Source organism: Entelurus aequoreus, linkage group LG07, assembly GCF_033978785.1.
Source record: "Entelurus aequoreus isolate RoL-2023_Sb linkage group LG07, RoL_Eaeq_v1.1, whole genome shotgun sequence".
NCBI lineage: Eukaryota > Metazoa > Chordata > Actinopteri > Syngnathiformes > Syngnathidae > Entelurus > Entelurus aequoreus.
This window is the reverse complement of record NC_084737.1, coordinates 56789549-56808548: the sequence shown is the minus strand read 5'-3', so window position 1 is coordinate 56808548 and position 19000 is coordinate 56789549. Positions and strand designations below refer to the sequence as shown.

At 40.8% G+C, this 19000-nt stretch overlaps 1 protein-coding gene across 6 annotated transcripts in view; it reads left to right on the top strand.

Annotated features, from left to right (window-relative positions):
* The first annotated feature begins 6302 nt into the window (after window positions 1-6302).
* Window positions 6303-19000, top strand: part of cd99 (CD99 molecule) — a 45788-nt gene continuing 33090 nt past the window's right edge. The window contains exons 1-5 of one of the 6 annotated variants that reach the window (XM_062054047.1): window positions 6303-6665; window positions 12501-12533; window positions 16929-16976; window positions 18291-18323; window positions 18449-18496. In XM_062054047.1, coding sequence (XP_061910031.1) covers window positions 6602-6665; window positions 12501-12533; window positions 16929-16976; window positions 18291-18323; window positions 18449-18496 — 226 coding nt within the window. In that variant the 5' untranslated portion in view covers window positions 6303-6601. The remainder of the gene's footprint in view (window positions 6666-12500; window positions 12534-16928; window positions 16977-18290; window positions 18324-18448; window positions 18497-19000) is intronic. The other 5 variants (XM_062054046.1, XM_062054043.1, XM_062054042.1 and 2 more) reach the window with 5 other exon arrangements.

Genomic DNA, 19000 nt, shown 5'->3' with positions numbered 1-19000 from the left:
AAAAGTCTTAGCACTGTATGCATGTTTTCAATGGATATTTTAAATATGGGTTACATATGGCTTTTGGAATGATGACGCGCTGGCTCCTGAAAAGCACGCCATCCTGTGCGCTTATTTCATCTCTGATGGCCCAGTAGTCCCTGATGAGTACGGGAGCCTCCTCTTTGTGTTCTGGCCATCCCTGCAGTACGACTGCCTTGAGCGTTTGGAGACACACATCCTCCTCTGTGTGTGCTCGGATCTGTGCCAAGCGTTGGCTACTGACATTGAGGTAGTCTGCCTGCTGAATGGCCGCTGCGTCACACTGCTCCTGTTGCATGCTGCAGACCATTTCTCGTCGGTACAGTGTGTCTGTTTTCCGTGGCGGGGTGGTGGCTCTACTAAGCGTGTCACTTATGTACATTTCAGGGCCTGGCTTGTACACCACCGTAAGGCAGTAATTCTGAAGTGTCAGGAGCATGCTCTGTAGGCGCTTGGGCGCGCTGAGGAGGGGCTTACTGAAGATGGACACTAAAGGGCGGTGGTCGGTCTCTGCTGTCACATCACCCCGTCCATATAGGTAGTAGTGGAAGCGTTGACAGGCGAACGCGATGCTCAGGCACTCCTTTTCTATCTGTGCGTAGTTTTGTTCCGTCTGGGTCAGGGCGCGGGAGGCAAAAGTGACAGGCTGCCCTTCCTGTAGCAGACAGCAGCCCAGGCCTGTCTGACTGGAGTCGCTCTGTATGGTGACTGGCTTGATGGCGTCATAATAACGTAGGACCGGTACTGCTGTGACCAGTGTCTTCATTTCCTTCATGGCAGCATCATGTTTTGGCAGCCAGTGCCACGTCACGTCTTTGTCTAGCAGCCTCCTCAATGGTTCACATACCTCTGACAGGCGGGGCATAAATCTGGAAAGATAGTTCACAAAGCCAACACACCGCTTGACCCCTTTAGCGTCTGTGGGGTTCGGCATGTCCAGAACCGCCCTGACCTTGTCAGGGTCAGCCTTGAGGCCCTCGGCAGACAGTATGTGGCCGTGGAAACGGACCTCCTTCACTCGGAACTGCAACTTTTTCAGGCTCAGCCTGAGCTTAACTTCTCTGCATCTGTCCATTAGGGAAATTAGGTTTGTGTCATGGTCGCGGTTGGCCCCATCGTCCGTATCCCTGCAGCCAACTATGAGGATATCATCGGCTATGGGCTCAATCCCAGTTAATCCAGCTAGGAGCTCATGTTGCTTTCTCTGGTACAGTTCCGGAGCCACTGACACACCAAAGGGGAGCTTCAGCCACCGTTTTCTGCCCCATGGTGTCCAGAACGTTGTCATCAGGCTACTCTCCTCATCCAGTCGGCACTGCAGGAATGCATCACGCGCATCCACCAGCGTGAATATACGCGCCTTTGGCAGCTTGTACAACACGTCATCTAAAGTGGGCATGAGGTAGTGGGACCGTTTCAGGGCTCGGTTGAGTGGCTTTGGGTCAATGCATAGTCTCAATTTATCCGTTATTTCACTATGACCAGATTGCTGATCCAGTCTGTGGGCTGTGTGACTGTGGTTAAATGTCCATCCTTTTCGTATTGATCGAGCTGTGCTTTAACACGCGAAGTCCCAGAGAAGGGTCAATTGACATTTTTACCTAGAAAACACACAAGAGGGTCATTTGACCCCTAGTCCCCCCTGTGGACACTCCTTTTGTTATGAAAATGTGGCTGTTAGTGGCACACGGCAGGGGGCCACTTGAGCCTGTGTGGGGGAGGGGACCTTACAGCTCAAGCTTTAGTTCTGAGGTAGGTTGTGTGTGTTTTTGCAAGGATCAACAGAATGAAGGGATCAACACTCTGACATTTATTGTTAAAAAAAATACAAAACAAAACATATTTACAAAGAATGAAAAAGCAACTGTTTTCCCAGTTTTGGTGTGGAGGGTTGTTGCAGAAGCAATTGTTATTTTTGTGTGCCAAAAATAGTTTAAAAAAAAAAATTTACAAAGAAAAAAGCATATTTACAAAGAATGAAAAACCATGTCCATGTAAACGTGACTGACATACATTTGAGCAGTCACTCACAATCCTGGCACTGCCATTGCTCCTTTCGGCATTTCCCACATGTATAATTTTTCTGTCTACCTAGACAAACTGCCCCTAACAGCCTCATTACCATAACAAAATGAGTGATTAGTGTATTCGGGAAAAGCGTCGGGCCAAATGACCCCTCTCTGGGTCTTCTAGGTAGACAGAAAAATGCTGGGACTTCTAGTGTTAACAGCTGCCTTGAGGGCCACTGGAACATTCCTGGGGGCACACTGCACAGGCGCCAGGCTGCTGTCCAGCTCAAAGTGAACATCACCAGGCAGGGACTCAACTGGGCTGGTGAACACGTCGTGGTATGTGTTGATGAGACGCTCTTTGGTCAGGTCTCCCATCCTGCAGTGTTCCACTTTATTTAGCTCCTCAGGAATGGTGAATCGTATCAGACCCAGTCTCTCACATGTCTCCCCTGAAAGCAAGGGCCTCTGGCCTGTACGCACAACCTCAAAGTCCAGCTTGTGTGTTCTGCCCCTAATGACACACTGTGTGCTGTACAACCCCAGCGAGTTCATCCACTCACTGTTGTACAGCTTCAATCTGGTGAGACTCTTCTGAAGAGGCGTTCTGGGCGCCAGTCTCATCTTGTCCTTCATGCTAATCACATTGCAGGTGGCTCCAGTCGAGCTGGCACCTCTGGACCCCCTGTTGCAGTGGCAGATTGACAAACCACTTCTTCCCTTGCGTGTTCACAGTTCCCACGCTCTCTGCTGTGTACACATCTCTCTCATCTCCATCAATGTCCTCCTGTTCCCCTGTCGACGGGTCATCCACAGTGTTCAACTGGCGTGCGTGCTGACCCCTCTTCATGCATACTTTGGCAAAATGGTTGGCAGTGCCACAAGAGCGGCAGGATTTACCAAATGCAGGGCACTGGTCTCGCCCACGTTTGTGCCTTGTGCCACAGTACTTGCATTCCACTGTGTCTCTCATGCGCTGGAGCTGTGAACTGATGTTGGAGGGCTCAGATGGCCTACCGGCAGACCTGCGTCCATATCTTTGTCCTCCCTGCGTGGCATTGATGCTCTCTCCAGGCCCAGAGTTGCCCAGTGACATAGTCTTTAATTTATTGTCCATGACCTCGGCTGCACGGCAGATCATGATTGCCTGATCCAATTTGAGATCATTTTCTCTTAGCAAACGACGTCTGGCGCCCTCATCAGCAATGCCAAGGACTAGCTTGTCCTTTATGAGTTCATCTTTTATAGCTCCGTATTCACAAGAGGCAGCCTTTTCTCTCAGCCTTGTAACAAAAGCATCTATGAGTTCTCCTTCCTCTTGCTTTAAGTTTCCAAAAACGTACCTCTCGAATGTGACGTTCTTCGTGGGGGTAAAGTATCCCTCCAGTGCCTCCAGAATAGCACCGGCATCTTTCTGTTGGTCGGCAGTGAGTCCCAGGTTGTATTTGTAAACATGGAGGCAGTCGTTCCCCATTAGCCGTCTCAGCGCCGCTGCTTGGACGGGCTTCTCCTTCTCGTTGAGCCCGGTCGCCAGCAGATAATCCTCAAACTCTGCTCGGAAGTTTTTCCAGTTGCCGTGAGTGTCCCCAGCCATCGTCATGGGCTCCGGAGGCGGGATGTTGGAAGCCATTATACCAACGCGGTGCTAAAGCTAACAGGCTAACTGAAACTGCTAAAACTCACCAAAACAAATAAACGCACACTGTCTCAGCAACGGACAGAATGTGGGGCATAATCGGGTCCTGCTTGGACTTCTGACACCATGTTATAAGGTGCGGTGCATTATAAAGATGACAAGAGTCCTGCTGTGTCTCAGTACCGTGTATTCAGGCTGCATGTAGGAAGTACAACGGAGGTAAACCCACGTGACGCAGGGATATGTTATAGGTGAGGTCACCGTGGCTGCCACAGGGTGGCACAGTATGTCAATACAATCACCCTGTAACAGGGGAGGGGCGGGGGGTAATGTGTAGGGCAGGCTGTTTTAAGATTTAAAATAAAAATAATAACTAATGTATATACACATACATAGGTTATTATTTACACAGTTATTGTAACAAAAATAAATTTCTCCTTGGGGATCTGATTCATATTATTATTATTATTATTATTATCCCTTCTACTGCAACTGTTGTTGTTGTGACTCCGAAATGACAACACTGGCACGGCTTCTTAAAGACGGGCTCTTTACTTGGGTTTATGCCGTGAAAACTACAGGACAAGACATGAAATACAATGCTTTAGACATAGTTCAGTCACAGGAAAATAAAGTGCTAAACAAAATAGCTACCTCGTGGCCGCCTGCCACTTCGGAGGTTCTTGGGCAGCAAATACTTCAGTCTTGTGCATACTAAATAAGCGTACAATGATTAAACCAATGTACTTAATAAATATACAGAACAATTCGACACAATATAACAAAATACCTTGTTCAGCTAGCGAAATGTTCTTGCTGCTGCTGATGGCTTGCTCAAAGTCTTTTTCATGTCTGGGCGAATGCAGTTCTCGCAGTCTCTAATAGTAAACCAAACCTCGCGAGAATAGCGGTGTAACATAGGAAATAAATTGCCCCTTTTAATAGTAAACAAAATGTGTCTTATTTACAAAAAATGTAAAATGAATTCACAACCATAATAATTTTCAACAAAAAATATTAACCCTTAAAACAAAAATATTAAGTGTAAGTTTCAACAACACTTACAGTTGTTGTTAGATTAACGCTCACCCTATTTGCTGCTTGTTCCGCGAATGTCTGCACTGTACTGTACTACACACGCCCCCCCCCCCCTCCTATTTTTTTTTGTGTGTGTGTGTGAACGAATTTTTTGAACAAATCAATTTAAGGAACTGATTCTAGTGATTCAGTACAGTCAAAAGAACTGCCGATCCCATCACTACAACCCTCCCGGGAGACTCCCAATTTCACTGCCCCTCCCAATAATAGTCACGTCTGCTTTTCATCCAGTCCAACAAGTGCTGATCCAGACACATGATATGTCACACACACACACACACACACACACACACACACACACACACACACACACACACACACACACACACACACACACACACACACACACACACACACACACACACACACACACACACACACAACTTTTACACTGTTAGAAATATACGCCACACTGTGAACCCACACCAAACAAGAATGACAAACACATTTCGGAAGAACATCCGCACCGTAACACAACATAAACACAACAGAACAAATACCCAGAACCCTTTGCAGCACTAACTCTTCCGGGACGCTACAAGGTGTGTTTGTGTGTGGGGGGTTTGGTGGTAACGGGGGGGTGGGGGGGGGGGGGGTGTATACTGTAGCGTCCCGGAAGAGTTAGTGCTGCAAAGGGTTTTAGGTATTTGTTTTGTTGTGTTTATGTTGTGTTACGGTGCGGATGTTCTCCCCAAAATGTGTTTGTCATTCTTGTTTGGTGTGGGTTCACACAGTGTGGCGTATATTTCTAACAGTGTAAAAGTTGTTTATACGGGCACCCTCAGTGTAACCTGTATCGCTGTTGATTAAGTATGCCTTAATTGTATTCACATGTTTGTGCATACAGACGCCGCACATATTTTGTGATCGGGCCGACACGTTGTTAGAATGGATGAAAAGCAGACGTGACGACAGCTCGTAGAGGACGTTAAAGGCAGTGCCTTTAAGGCACGCCCCCAAGACTGTGGTCCCGGCGGACTACGAGATATAATGACTGATGAACACCTTTGTTGGATAATGAAGGTTGTCTCAGCTCAAAGCCTGAGCCACGACATTAATGAACTAGCATCCAAGAAAAGATGGCAGGTATCTGGCTTGGGCACATCAGATTAGATCAGTGTGTTGCAAACTGAGCAGTTTAAAGTCCTGAATGGTTTATTTATTCATTGTTATTTTATTTTCAAATTTATTAGCATGTGGAAGAAGTTAATGTTGATATTTACCATAGAAAAGAGGCATTCAATTTTTATTTGAATTGTATTTGATATGCCATTGATATTTTTTAATTATTATGATTTGAAACTCGATTTTGCATGTCACTATAAAGTTATATAAGCCTTGATGTTCAATATTCAATGCAATACTTGTTTGGGTCCCTATTAAAAGGTTAATTTGTTCAACATTGGCCCGCGGCTTTGTTCAGTTTTAAATTATGGCCCACTCTGTATTTGAGTTTGACACTAACTCAATCCGCCACAATGAACATGTACTTCGCTTGTTTTCCGCTAGATGGTAGTAAAGGCCAATGTATAAAGAAACAACTACTTTGGATTATCGACTCATGTAAATTCTCCAAACGTGTTTTTTATTGTTACACGGTACTGTGACAGAAACGCCTAGACATATTGGTATGAGTCATTTGTCACATGAACGGAACGTGTTTTGAGTGGAACAACCCGCCACACCCCACCAGCCTTGCCCTGCCCAAAGTTGACTCATCGGGGTTTTGTAAGTGGATCCCATCGAGCAGACATGTTCTCTCTCTCACTCCTCTAGCACAATCTTCCCAACTGTTTTTCATTTAAGCTGCTTTACAAACCAGAGAAACCAAAGCAACATGAAGTTTGTTTTGTCAGCCTGTTTACTTTTTCTCCTGGCAAAAGGCACATTTACGCAGGATGGTAAGTTTTTCTTTTGTTTTTTTACACAAAATTCTTGAAATGCTGAGCTAATCATTAAATAAAGGCATGTTCTATGTTTTCAATGGCAATGTAGCTAAGTGTTATTAATAGTCGTTCCAAACCGTTTTTAATGTTTGTAGTTGCACTTAATGTCTCAATATACAGTACAATACTGTTAAATGCATACACGATATGGTCCCGCTACATTGTTGGGTGTTTTAGAAACATATTGATCTTAATGGAAACATTACGTAATACCAAAATAGTCAGGCGTTCTGCGTTGCTGCCTATTTTTGTCCCCCCAGGCAGTGTTGAAAACTCCTTTAAGTAGCTATTTACCGTCCTAAAAGTCGATACATGACGCTGTCATTCAACTTTGCCATTTGAAAATGAGAGAAAATCAGAACTACCAACAGTTTCCGTTCGGAGGTGGGCGTGAATATAGGAATTGGTGTTGGTGGAAAGACCCAACAGCATGCTGCTGTGCAACTTTATTTTACTGGTGTGATTTACTTTAAAGGCCTGACTTTACCGCTGCATCTCCCGGCACCTACTTTATTCACACTGGCACAAACCAGCTCCTCCACTATATTGAATGTTTTTTTTACACAGTGCACCTTGTATGCTTTCAAGGTTGCTTGAATGCACAATTAGAGTACATGACAGACCTTGTATGCATTCCATTTTCTTCCCACTGGCAGGCGTTGGCTCGTTGGTTTTTAGATGCCTTGTAAGTTTTGACGGGTTCTTTGGTTATACAAAGTGATTATTGCAGCGGTGGTGGTGAAGATACTGGATGTGGGAGGTCCTGGGCTGGTGTGATCACATGTGCTCTGCGGTTGTGAGGCCGGATGAATGTACTGACAACTTCTCCGAAACAGCTTATGGTAGAAAAATGGACATTCAATTCGCAGACAACAGCTCTGGTGGACATTCCTGCGGTCAAATGGCCTATTGCAAGCTCTGTGCACATTTTGTAGTAGTCAGCCTAATAAGGCACACCTGTGCAATATCTTGCTGTCGAATCAGCATCTTGATATGCCACATCTGTGAAGTGGATAGATTAGCTCTGCTTCAAAACACAATTGTCGGCTGCTGGTCTTCCAGGTACAGTAGGAGAAGCTCATTTTTATCTACTCCCTAAATGCAAGTACGGTCTCCAATAATAGATAAAATATATAAAGGTGCTATTCTATACAAAGAAAAACATCACTTACAATTGTAAAATCCTTCATATCAACTCGAAACTTTGGAATAAATCTTGCAAAAATCCTCTGGCAGTGATTATACTTCAAGATTGTTGATCATTTTGCTGTCAATCAAAAAGGGATTTAGCATCAGACAGCTCATCCAATCATGCGGAAGCTCAGTTCCAATTAAGCCGAGGTCAAGATAACTATATTTCATTTAGTCACATTTGTCAACAATATTTGACAGAAATTTGCGCATATAGAGTTTTAGTTTTCCATTTATATTTTTGTCCAGTGTTAAAAAAAAAGGCAATACAGCAAGATGTGGTATAACAGAGAAAGAAGCATTTCAATTAGGAAATGAAAACAATCATTACTAACCCAAAAAACATAGTTAACTCTTTGTCTTGTAATGCAATGTCGCCAAATAACTTTAAACATGTACACTACAACATCATCTGGAGCCGTTGAGAGAGCTGCTTGTGTGCAGGCTGAAGATGTTATTTTGGCTTGTTTTAGTAAAGTAATTTGTTGATCGACCACCTCCTCATCATCCTTTTAACAGCCGGACAAAAGCTACAATATTTTATAGACATTCAAAAACATCATAGTTAGAGATGTCCGATAATGGCTTTTTTGCCGATATCCGATATTCCGATATTGTCCAACTCTTAATTACCGATTCCGATATCAACCGATACTGATATATATGGTCGTGGAATTAACACATTATTATGCCAAATTTTTGTGTGATGCCCTGCTGGATGCATTAAACAATCTAACAAGGTTTACCAAAATAAGAGAACAACTTCAACCCAAATTATGGAAAAAAGTGCCAACGTGGCACTGCCATATTTATTATTGAAGTCACAAAGTGCATTATTTTTTTTAACATGCCTCAAAACAGCAGCTTGGAATTTGGGATATGCTCACCCTGAGATAATCCGAATACCCACTACAACTATGGGAAATGCTATACTTTGACTTTCACAAAGTCTAAGTATAAGAAAGTGCATTATTCTTTATTTTTTTTAAACATGCTTTAAAACAACAGCTACAAAAACAATGAAGGCACACAGCTTCAGTCCAGAGTATACTAGAGTAATGAAGTAAACAATAATATTTAGTGCAAGACTGCCTGGTATACTGTATAACAGGAAATTATAAACTGGGCTCGATCTGCCCTGCTCTAATGTATTTGTATGAGTAACACAAATGTGCTGTAAAATAGTGGTGCGTTCTTGAAGTGGCCTACCAGTCAGTCAGAGCTTCTGAAATGCTGCGTTGAGACAGGGCATCTCCAATCACTGCAAGCTGCAAAGTGTGCGCCATGCAAGGCAGACTATCCACACCAAACTCCACCGTAAGCTTTTGCCATACTGCGTGCGTTTTCCCTGACCACAACGTGAGCTTTCGCCCCGGGGTGGTTTTTGTTGTATTTTTGTTTTTTCTCGGCGGAGTCTTTAAGCGACAACTGTGTGGTACTACTTTTTTTCTGCGTTTGCTTTTCATCCATCTTCCGCTTGTATTCATCGTGTATCTCCTTATGATTCTTGAAGAGGTGGGAGATCAAATTGCTCGTGTTAAAGGAAGACGTCTTGGTTCCTCCTCGCATAACCAACTTTTTGCAGTCAATCATTTTTATCCGTCAGACACACTTTTTAAAATAATCCCAAACCATAGACATGGTGTCGTTAGTCAGTCACCAAGCGAGCTTGCTTGTTAGCCATGGCTACAGCACCGGCAACAACACACTCTTGTTGTTATGCGCTGCTCGCGGCGGTTTGATGAGGTCATCAAGCGTCATGCTGCAGTCGTCAACTCCTGTGTTGTGTGTGGGAGAGGGGGGAGAGGAGAGGGGAGGGGCTGCTGTCTGGGTTTATATCCGTGTTTTACCGGATATGTACCGCTCCATACAACGGCGTTTCAAAAAGTCACTAATTTTACTTTTTGAAACCGATACCGATAATTTCCGATATTACTTTTTAAACCATTTATCGGCCGATATTATAGGACATCTCTAATCATAATCTGAGATATTTTTTAACTTAAAGGGGAACTGAAATTTTGCCTATCGTTCACAATCATTATGAGAGATGTGACAATGGATGTTATGTATTTATTTTTTATTTTTGCATTGTAAATATTAAATAAATGCAATCAAAGTCAGATTTCAATGGAGCTTATAGAGGAGCTGCTCAGTTACGCCTATAAAGCCCTTAAAAAAAATCCAAACACTTCCATTAGGGCACATTTATAATAACATTTCACATTATTTTCAAAAACGCATCACAACGTTTGCTTTTTTTTTCTTTATCACTGATTATTACTCAATACAGACTTTATGAGAGCCAACAAACATACAACCTCACTTACTGTATAAGGTCTGCTGTCAATAGGATAAAGACTGCTAAGAGGTTCATATATTCCCATTTAGATGAAGAATGTCTCATAATCCTCGCAAAGAAACAGGGTTGGGGAGTGGAGGTGACCAAGACTCTTTTCGTGTCGTTCTCACCAGTTCTGGGTCCTCAATGGCTGTCAAAGTGTACCAACTGTCAAAGTGTACCATCTTTCTAGGTGAAAGGCATGATTTATGATCTAACAATAAACCTCCAAACCTCCAAAGAGCAGGGAAGCGAGGAAACAGCAGACCACTCAATGATGTAAACATAGGGACACAGTAGTAATCAAGTCCCCACTCTAAATAGTTTGTGTGCGTTAGCGCTTATAACAACAATATCATTAATACTTTGTTAATATTCAAGTCACAAAATGTAAATGGAGTATTTTTGGCGCTTCTTGAATGGCTAGTTATTGGTTATTTATTGGCTTTTATGGGCGGAATAGAGGACCTCCTATTGTACTGGTACTGTAAGCTGAATTTTATTTAATATTTAGAATGCATTTAAAAATAAAAAATCCATCCGCCGTCATGTCTTTCATAATGATTGTGAACGATAGCCAAAATTCCAAAAAAGTGCAGTTTCCCTTTAAATTTGTATTTTGGAAGACAAAGGCAATTTCCATGAGTCTTCTGCAGAGTCTGGAAGAGTTGGCAAGTTTGAGCATGCATCTGTGCAGCAAAGTTTCCCAGCATGCATTGTTGTCGTTAAAATGATCACCTTTGACTCTATGATCACATATTTTTATGTGTTATTTTGTACAAACAGGGTGTAATAAGTAAAGGGGTGTCGTTCTTAGCAGTGTAAAATAAATTATTGCTCTTTTTGATGGTAATCTGACACACTTAGTAATAATAGTTAGTGCAATGCATCCTGTAAATATCACTGTGGTCTCTGTTGTTAAATACATTTCACAAAGTAAATTTGCATTATAGGCAAGGTGTAATTGACGTTAGTTTGGAGTTCTTTCTTTGTTGAAATCGGCCTTGCGGGGCCGCAGGCTTCTCGGTACGAATTTTGCCCGCGCGCCGGGAGTTAATCACCTGTGCGTCATTGTATGCCTGCCAGCTGGCGCTGTGCTGTGAAGCTGACATCAGATTGGTTAAAGAAACAGCCCCATTACTAACTTTGTTTAAGTAACATTGGCGGGCACTCCTGATTCTGAAGTCCCTAGGCAACAAATAAAAACTAATCTGACAAAAAAAAACAAGATACACACTAGAAGCAGTGAAACCTAGAGACATGCAACAAAATGACGATAATAGACTGTTGAGAATAAATTAAAATAATTAATTGGAATAAATACTATAATTCAAATTGTAGCAGAGAAGCCTTGCTGGCCCTGACCGCCCAACACAGATGCACAGATATTGAGTTAAATATTTTAGATATTGTTGCACGCCACAAAACAACAGTATTGTAGCTATCAACTCAGACAACAGTATGACTACCTTCTGGATGCCTTGGCGAAAACCAGGATTTTGGTTGAACTGAGGAAAGAATTTCAGAAAGCAACATTTAGATTACGCTATTATGTGTACCTGAGCCAAAAGATGCAACCTGCCCCACCACTTGACTGATGGCTTTCCCTTTAGCATCATGTGTGGATACACAATATAATATCGTGTGTATTTGTACTGCACAATAAACATGACAACCAAAGAGTGTATATTGACTTATTTGATAATTTAATACAATTTATAACTTGCAGTAATATTATCTCACTACTATTGTTTCTGAATTACAATAATACAATGGCATGGTTTGTTGCTTCTGCTGCTTCATCAGCCTAATTTAACGTTGATATTCCAAGGACCTCATTGCTGTGCAAATGCACAGAACAATGGCCACAGGAACGATTTAGTTCCAAGAATTACAATTACGAAAAATTAAACTTTCCTGATTATTTGGCGGAGAAGGGAATTATGTGGGTTATAAATACTGCCTCATGTGATCCTTTAGTCATGATATCACTTAGAGCAGGCTATTATAAAAACAAACAAAAGGATGAAACAAAGTCCATCCATCCACATCTAGCCATTTTCTACCACTTGTCCCCCTCGGGATTGCGGAGGGGCTGTAGCATATCACAGCTGCACTTGGGCAGAAGGTAGGGTACACCCTGGACAAAACGTGTCACTTCATTGCAGGACCAACACAGATAGACAGACAACCATTCACACACTAGGGCCAATTTAGTGTCTTATAATAAATTAATAACTGTTGTTTTTCTCATACAGGATTTGACCTGTCTGATGCGCTTGATGATGTAGGTGAGTACACCCGATCAAATGTTTCTGGGCTCACTGATATGCCTACCGTACAGTAAACTATTGTATGCAAGTACAAGTTTTTTGGAAGTGTCATCACTTTGCCAGACCCATCTGGGTCTGGAAGTAATCCCAAACGTCCACCACCACCTGACGAGAAATTGTTAAAATGTTCAGAAACAACCAAGGCTGAAGTCTTCCATGAAAGGGAAACTGCTAGAACACCAGTGTCAGTGCCACAGTGTTGCTTTGCAGTTTTACATTGACTGCAAAGGTGCTCACCGAGAAAGAAGCCTCTGATATGAAATTGCTACCTTACAGCTTGACAATCTCATTGTACCTCACAAAACGATACTATGCATGCCTCACGTTCACAGTAATATATCTCCATATGGTCATATTGCAATTAGCGACATATCGCTGTTAACACTTTACAACATATTAGTGTGTTTTTAGGGGTAAAACAAACCTGAACAACTTACACTGTGCAAAGTCCTTAGCCAACTTTGTCACATTCACATTCACATTCACGTTCCAAAGTCCACATTTTTGATTCAAACAATGCTGTTGCATCAATTTAACGTCACAGTCCATCATATTAGCGCTGTTGTTTGCTTTTACTTTTTCTGGTGAATTCTGCACAATCATGGATGACATATTGGCAACTCAACCCACTAATGAAGAACGTTGGAAGAAGTTTAGAGTGGCTGTATTTTGATAATAAAACTGAAAATGAGGTTTAAACGTAACGTAAAATTGTTGAGGCTGTGTAACACAGCAAGAGTGAATCCCAGGATGCAAAGACAGCGTAGGTGAGTAATGTAAAAGATAAGGTTGTACAAAAAACTACGGTGCCAAGAAAAACTATTTAGGTGGCAAGGCACACTGTAACGTGGCCAACAAACTTTTTCAGAAAGAAACCTGACTGGCCAGACGGGATATAGGACTGGAAAGCAACACAGTGGTTATGTTAAAGACTCATGAAAGGAACAAAAAACAGACTACAAAGAAACACTGCAGTGTTAAAGTTAGGAAATAACGTGTAGCATAGAGGCTCCAAAATTGAGAATCGCCAAGTGCTCCCATTCGCAGCTAAATGGTTAAAAGGGCATCCATCCATTTTCTACCGCTTGTCCCTTTTGGGGTCACGGGGTGTGCTGGAGCCTATCTCAGTTGCATTCCGGCGGTAGGCGGGGTACACCCTGGCAAGTCGCCACCTCATCGCAGGGCCAACACAGATAGACAGACAACATTCACACTCACATTCACACACTAAGGCCAATTTAGTGTTGCCAATCAACCTATCCCCAGGTGCATGTCTTTGGAGGTGGGAGAAAGCCAGAGAACCCACGCAGTCACGGGGACAACATGCAAACTTCACACAGGAAAATCCCAAGCCCAGGATCGAACCCAGGACATTCGTATTGTGAGGCACACGTACCAACCCCTTTTACCACCATACTGGTTAAAAGGGTGTGTAAATAGGAAATAGCTGCAGCGTGTCTCATAGCTCCGCCCAGCTCAGACATCACCAGCAATTGAATGTGGGATAAACATAACAAAAAGACATGTAAAAGAACAAAACATAACACAACTTAAGGTTGCCAAATCTGTCATCATGAAACGTAACATAAGTACTGCGATAGTTTATCATATTGATATTTTGTCACACACATGGACAAGCCTAATGCCTTCTGCACAAACATTTTATAGTCAGATGTGTCAAGGATAGCCATATTATTACCAAGTACTTTTTGACCTTTATGTCGCTAGATTTCAAGGTTGCATAGGTGATTCATCCAGGACCTTTTAAAATCAATCGCCCAATATTTAATGATGATCTGAGCCACAGATTTTTTTCAAAAACTTGCATTTTTTCCATTGCGGTGGAAAAAAAAAAAAAATTGTACATCAGTTGGGTTTAAAAAAATAGCATATTTACCAGTTGACATGCACTTTTTGGCAAAGCAGAAGCCTGAAAGAGCAACCACCTCACTTGGTCTCGCATTGTAACTAAATATCGGCTGATATGTTTTTTTTCAGGGTCAATACCAATACCGACTGTTAGTAGTCAAGAGGTCATTAACCAATATTTACAGTAAAAGTTATTTAAACATGAATAGTGTACATCAGTGAACAGCTGGACAACGCTTTAATTAGTTTTTTTTTACATTATTTTTTAGGAAACAACAGACCAGTAGCGACATAATGTTTAATGTGGCACTGATGTTGAGGTTAATTAAGCACCAACAATTATCAGAAGCTTTCCCAAACATCTTTATTATACGTGTGTAATTCTGCGGGTCAGAGGCGCATCAACGTTTGCATTTGAAAATATGGGAAGTCTCCTGGGAAAACTGGTAAAAATATGGGATTTCTCTATATCACAATAACTTGCCATCTACTCAATGTTATACCATTTTGAAGCAGTTAATGGATTTAAATGGGAACTGCACTTTTTTTGGAATTTTGCGCATTATTCAAAATCCTTTTGTAAAACAAGAACACATATGTTTTGTTTTTTTATGCATTCTAATTTGTAATTAAATGCGAGCAAAAGTCTGCTTACAATGGAGCCGAGGGAGTTGCTTTATTCCGCCTATAAAGCACTCTAAAAAACCTCTAACACCTCCAACATCATTTTATATAAACACTGTAAGTATATGCGTAATATATATATATATATATATATATATATATATTTTTTTTTTCCTGATTAAGATTAATTTTAGAATTTTGATGACATGTTTTAAATAGGTTAAAATCCAATCTACACTTTGTTAGAATATATAACAAATTGGACCAAGCTATATTTCTAACAAAGACAAATCATTATTTCTTCTAGATTTTCCAGAACAACATTTTTTTAATAAATTCAAAAGACTTTGAAATAAGATTTAAATTTGATTCTACAGATTTTCTAGATTTGCCAGAATAATTTTTTTGAATTTTAATCATAATAAGTTTGAAGAAATATTTCACAAATATTCTTCATCGAAAAAACAGAAGATAAAATGAAGAATTAAATTACAATTTATTTATTATTCTTTACAATAAAAAAAAATACATTTACTTGAACATTGATTTAAATTGTCAGGAAAGAAGAGGAAGGAATTTAAAAGGTAAAAAGGTATATGTGTTTAAAAATCCTAAAATCATTTTTAAGTTTGTATTTTTTCCTCTAAATTTGTCTTTCTGAAAGTTATAAGAAGCAAAGTAAAAAAATTAATGAATTTATTTAAACAAGTGAAAACCAAGTCTTTAAAATATTTTGTTGGATTTTCAAATTCTATTTGAGTTTTGTCTCTCTTAGAATTAAAAATGTCGGGCAAAGCGAGACCAGATTGCTAGTAAATAAATACAATTTAAAAAATAGAGGCAGCTCACTGGTAAGTGCTGCTATTTGAGCTATTTTTAGGACGCCGGCGGGCTACTCATCTGGTCCTTACGGGCTACCTGGTGCCCGCGGGCACCGCGTTGGTGACCCCTGTTGTAATGTTTCCTCGCGGGAAACCATTAAATATTGCAAACATTTGAATAAAACCAATTCTTGGGCTCCTTCATGTAGCTTATTGATGAGACATTTTTCAAGCTAGCTGACATAATTTCTTGGGTGCTTGCTGCATAAGTGCTGCAGTGGGGAAAAAGGCAACTCTCCACATGCAGGTGCTTGAGCAGTGTTTTATTTTTACATTATTCTTTTTTTAAATACTGAATACTGCTATCATATGTGTATATATTGTATCTGCTGATGTAGTTATGTTGTAGTTGTAAAAAAAACTGTAACTAAAAAAATAATAAAAAGAGGCCCATACCGATATACACCAAAATGCCAAATGTTGGCGGCAATAATCGGTTGAGCTCTAATTGTAATGCCTTTTTTTATTGATATAGTTATATATTGGATACAATACTGCTTGGATATCTTTATATTGTTTTTAAAATTGTTTGTTATTGTGTACGCAGCCTCAGACACCATGCCTGAGGTACAGTCGCTAAGGTCCACAGTCAAGTTAGTACAGTACATATCTGTTTTCAGCCAGTATCTTTTTAAACTACATTTTGTTATTTCTCTAAGTAACCAGCAGTTGGTTGTTCTTCTTGCACAGTCAAATTAATAATCCATCCATCCATTTTCTACCGCTTATCCCTTTCAGGGTTACGGGGGTCGCTGGAGCCTATCATATTAAACTAATCAGTTTACTTAGTTAAAATAGGAAAAATTAAAAACCGCCACTGTGGTAGGTTATTACATGTTTCCATCCATCCATTTTCTACTTCTTGTTTCGTGTTGTGAAAATTCTGTCATGCAAAATTGCCATTTTGTAAATGATTATTCCTTTTTTAATCAAGGTACATATAAGGAAAGACCCACTAACATTGTTTCTGTTCCCATAGTGCCAACTCCACCAAAAGCAGAAGCCCCAGCAAATCCTAAAGAGGATGGTTTGTATTCTCTATTAAGATACATATGCACCAAACCACCACTTTGACATTCTGTGATTTGCATGCAAGATAAAGCATACAGTGTAACTGTAATAACTTTACAATGATGATTATGATTAATTACACAAAAAATTGAGGTGTTATAAAAAAATAACACACTTAATTTCAACCACAGAACTTTTCTCAGTCCATAATCCCTGGCACCTACACCACAAAAGCACATATTTTGAGTGACGTCAGCGCATTTTAACATTTGGCTGAGATTAATGACAAAGATAGGCTTAAAGAAGAAGTGCGGAGAAGAGCATTGCTGTTTTCAAACTGTGCAATAAAGACGTTGCTTACCACCAAATACGTTGGCTTTTATATCCTATCACCTCAATGCAAAACATGCTACCGCCAGCACAGAGCTATGGTTAGCAAGCAGTATTGTCGGCAGACACAAAACTAGATGATGGCGTTTAGAGCAAAGAAAAGTAAGCCTAGTTCGGACAATTTAACAAAGTTGCTGGAGAAATATTTTTAAGATTGAATGAGTGAGTTAAAAAAAGAAATCTTTTAGAAGGTTGAACACAGCCAATTTGACTTTGTGAGTTAGAGCAGGAGGTCCGTGTCCGTAGTTGGGTACTGCAAGGCGGTCGTGAAAAGTTTGTCTGATTAGACATCAACATTGATCCAACACACTAGTGAACAGATAAATGGTGGCAGAAGACGGCTTCTAGTCAACAATGCACACATTCAGCGACACTCAGGAGTTCTATCAAGTATGGTACCGCGTTATTCACCAGTCCTTCAAGGAGGACCCGACCCTATTGCTGCTTTACCTATGTATCCGTGCCTATGCTGTGTCAGGGTCCCCCTCATTGACTGAGAGTCCATTCTCAGCTCACAGCTAGTTCATTTTTAAGTGTTTGGATCAGGAAAATTGATAGTTTTTTAACACAACAAAAACACAAGCACCGGAGAGATAAGCCAACCACAGAAATCATGAGTTAAAGTACCTTCCGGACCAGTTTAATTTAAAACACCATTTTATACAAGATACTCTATCGCTCCATCAGTTTGAAGGTCTTTAGCCTGGAAAACGTTATATACACCTGAAATAGAGGCTTGTGGATATTTTCATCTTGAAATGCAGCTTGAAAAACCTTACTTTCTCACTGGAGCATGTTTTCAACAAATTGAAATTTTTTTACAGCAATCACTTGTGTGGATTTATTTGTTACTAATAATAGATTAGTTTTTTGAGTTTTTATGTCTTAAAACCTTTTCATACTAACATCTCAAGCAATTATTCTTCCTTTCTCTCCACAGATGGATTTGACCTCTTTGATGCCGTAGGACCAGGTAACATTTTTATTTCAAAACATATAGATCCCATGATGCCTAACGTGTACGACCCCACTAGTTGGATAGTCAGTTTTTGTTTTCCAAGAGAAAAAACAACAACTTTTTGTGGTACATTTTAACAGATGAACCGAAGAAACCTAATAAACCTAAACCTAACCCTGGAGGTTCTGGTAGGCTTTTGGATTTATTTCATTGAGTATGAGCACAAACATATTTCTAGCCTGCATCTTTGTATCTTAATCTACTACACTATCAAACTTGTATTTGTGTGTGCATATGGCTTTGACCTAGAGGATGTTGCCTTTCCAAGTAAAGCCATTAGTGCTTCTTCATTAAACATTCAGGGATTATTGTCCCTCTGTGTAAAGTATTAATTTATTGCATGCGTGCGTGCGTGCATGCGTCCCTGCCTGCCTGCCTGCCTGCCTGCCTGCCTGCCTGCCTGCCTGCCAGCCAGCCAGCCACAACCTTTTACTCTACATGTGCGAGGCATGATTTATACTCTAGAATTAACTTTTACAAACTCTGGCGATTCAGCAGCATCAGCTCAGTATCTTTCCTCTCGTTAGTGGCCGGCCTGTTGTCTCTATGAACAATGTGCTGTGTTACTACACCCAAAAAGTAGTTCCTTGATGTTAGTTCCTACAATAAATATGTCGCTGAAGCTTGGTTAA